At 47.4% G+C, this 2,500-nt stretch overlaps 2 protein-coding genes and 1 long non-coding RNA gene across 3 annotated transcripts in view; 2 read left to right on the plus strand and 1 right to left on the minus strand.

Moving 5' to 3' along the window:
- The window catches only part of atp6v0a2b (ATPase H+ transporting V0 subunit a2b), a gene marked incomplete at its 5' end in the record, with an annotated part of 12,189 nt that extends 12,124 nt beyond the window's left edge, over positions 1-65 (minus strand). Inside the window, one exon of the mRNA XM_079359638.1 lies at positions 61-65. Within this exon, the coding sequence (XP_079215764.1) occupies positions 61-65 (5 nt within the window). The remainder of the gene's footprint in view (positions 1-60) is intronic.
- LOC306840968 overlaps positions 1-2,500 on the plus strand; it is a 240,569-nt gene that overhangs the window by 203,867 nt on the left and 34,202 nt on the right. The gene's annotated exons all lie outside the window — the stretch shown is intronic.
- Positions 431-2,500, plus strand: part of LOC306833974 (tRNA (32-2'-O)-methyltransferase regulator THADA) — a gene marked incomplete at its 5' end in the record, with an annotated part of 6,629 nt that continues 4,559 nt past the window's right edge. Inside the window, 4 exon segments of the mRNA XM_079359653.1 lie at positions 431-726; positions 828-1,008; positions 1,010-1,033; positions 1,119-1,307. Of these exon segments, the coding sequence (XP_079215779.1) occupies positions 431-726; positions 828-1,008; positions 1,010-1,033; positions 1,119-1,307 (690 nt within the window).

The raw sequence follows: 2,500 nt of genomic DNA on the forward strand, positions 1-2,500 counted from the left end.
GTTGATTTGATCCCTTCATATTCCGCTGTTTATTTTTCCTAAAACACCTTAAACCCAAACGGCATATGAAACTTAAAAAACGTCTCCCTGTCACTGAACTTTTCCCTGGTCGCCCTCGTTCCTCTTCCCCCTCCCCTTATCACTCCCTCCTCCCTTTTCCTACAGGATAATTGATGCCCCTACATCTTTTCCTTCCCTACTATGGAATATTATTTATTTTACATGTTTCAATCACAATTGAATTTCCTTTTCTATGGATTTTGAAACAATCATTCTTTTTGTCTTAACTTCAGCTCCCTGAAGTTTCTGGTGCATTAAAGCCACTGTATTTATTTGGTGATTAAAAATAAGAAAATATGACTTTTATGTTGCTGTGGTTTCATAGCAGCAGTTTAATATTTAACTGGTGGCTAAAGAGCGTTAGCATTCTTTCTCTGTGACTCTGCAGGGAAGCATCCTGCTGAATCATCACTTCTGTTCTTTTTCTTCTTCTTCTCACGTCAGATCTCTGTCCGACTTCCTGCCTCCTTTACTCCGGCTCTCTGCCAGCCCCGTTCACAGTGTGAGAGTGATGGCCTCCAAGGCGTTGGTTGCCATGACTCCCCCCTCAGAGTACACCAGCATCCTCGTGCGACTCACCGCTCAGCTGCCCGGCGTGCAGGAGCGCCGCTGTCACAACCGTCTGCACGGCCAGCTGCTGCAGATCAGGGCGCTCTCAACCGAGCTGTGAGCGTGCACGGGTAGGACGCTTTCATGCAGTGTTCACCAGTCGCTGTCACGCCGTGCTGTGGCGTCTTCCTGGCGTGATGTTTCTTTTTGTTCCCCAGTGTCTCCTCGGCTGACCTGCGGGAGGTGCTGAGCAGGGTGGAGGCCTCGCTGTGGCTGGTCACGGACGCTCAGCGCTGCCCCCTGGTGAGAGCGGCGTACCTCGGCGTGGCAGAGTCACTGAGAAAATTCTGCCGCGAGAGCTTCCTGTCAGATCTCAGCGAATCTCTAACGCACGACCTGCAGAGACCCTGGACAGCAGCTTCAGGTGCGTGACGCTCCTCTTTTGAAAACTGAAACCATCTTCCTGCCGGAGTCGATGTTTCCTCCTCACGCCGTGTTTGTCTTCGCAGGTCGGCCTGTCGTCTTTTCATCAACAAGCCGTTCACTTCCTGTGTGCAGATCTGAAGTGGGCGTGTCTGATCTGGGGCAGCTTCGGCACTCTCAGCCTGGATCTGCGGCTCTCATTGGTCACGACGGTGGTGGATGGGCGGGGCTTGCGGGAATCCAGCTTGAACGAGGTGATCCGGAGGGAGTTAGAGGTGAGACACGACCGCGACTTCAGAGAGAGAGAAAAACAACCTTTATGTCAAACGTCCAGCTCAGAGCACGACGTGACAGAACGCCGGATCATCTGCGGTTCATGACGGTCGTTCACTCATTTACAGATTTACGCTCTCAGGCTTCATGTGGAAATCAGCATCTGCCTCGACAGCTGAAGATTTTCTAGATAAGTGAATAAAAATTAAACCAGAATACAAACTTTAACATTATTTTAACCAGGATGTTTTCTTTGTGACTCGAACACTCGAGTCCTCAGGAAGACGTTCGGAGGTTGAATCTGTTCTGATGATGTGAGATCAGCAGGTTCTTGGTTAAATCGTCTGAATCAGTTTCCCCTTTGTCTTTGAATCGTCTTGTTGCTGAAATGTGCTCTATAAACAAACATAGCTGATGCAAACACCTGCACAGGTTGTGTTTGAGCTCCTGCAGAAAGACCGTGTGCAGGAGTTTGTCTGCAACTCTCGATCCTTTACAAAGGATTTTCCCTGTGCTGGTTCTCTCTGTTTTCGTTTAAGTGTAATGTTGACGGCCTGAATCCAAGTTTGACTATCTGGCAGTCATGACCATCATGCTCAGCTCTTTACACTCTTTGACTGTTTCTAAATGTATTTCTCACAACAAATCATAAACATAGAAAAACGTTGACGTTTGTCAGAATCTTCTGGTGAACTGTGCGAGACATGTTTTGCTGAATGTGGCCCGAGGCTCTCCTCAAAATCTGTATGAGAGGTTATAAAGGATCCAAAATCACCTCAGGGTGTCGGGTAAGGACGGGTAAGGTATTTTCAAAGCAGGATGTGAGGGAGAAAAAAGGGTCGAGATCCAGTATGTTCAGTCCGTTTATATAAAGTTCAGAGGTGCACTACAGTGAAAAAACCAGGAGGCTTTTCCATTTCCTGTTGAGACTGAACTTATCTCTTTCGTTGGTATAGTTCAGGGGTGTCCAAAGTGCGGCCCGGGGGCCATTTGTGGCCCTTGAGTGGATTTTTTGTGGCCCTTGACTTCAAATCGAAGAATCAGAAGATTTTGGCCCCAGGCTCATCAGATGGCATATTTCGTTCTTTTTTTCTCTTCATGTTAGCGAGGGAGACCTATAAAAGCCTGACTATTCTTCCCAAAAAATTAGAACACAACAGTTTCCCACTGCAATTAATTATTGTGTATTTACATT

This window comes from Symphodus melops (assembly GCF_947650265.1).
Source record: "Symphodus melops genome assembly, chromosome: 1".
Classification (NCBI taxonomy): Eukaryota; Metazoa; Chordata; class Actinopteri; order Labriformes; family Labridae; genus Symphodus; species Symphodus melops.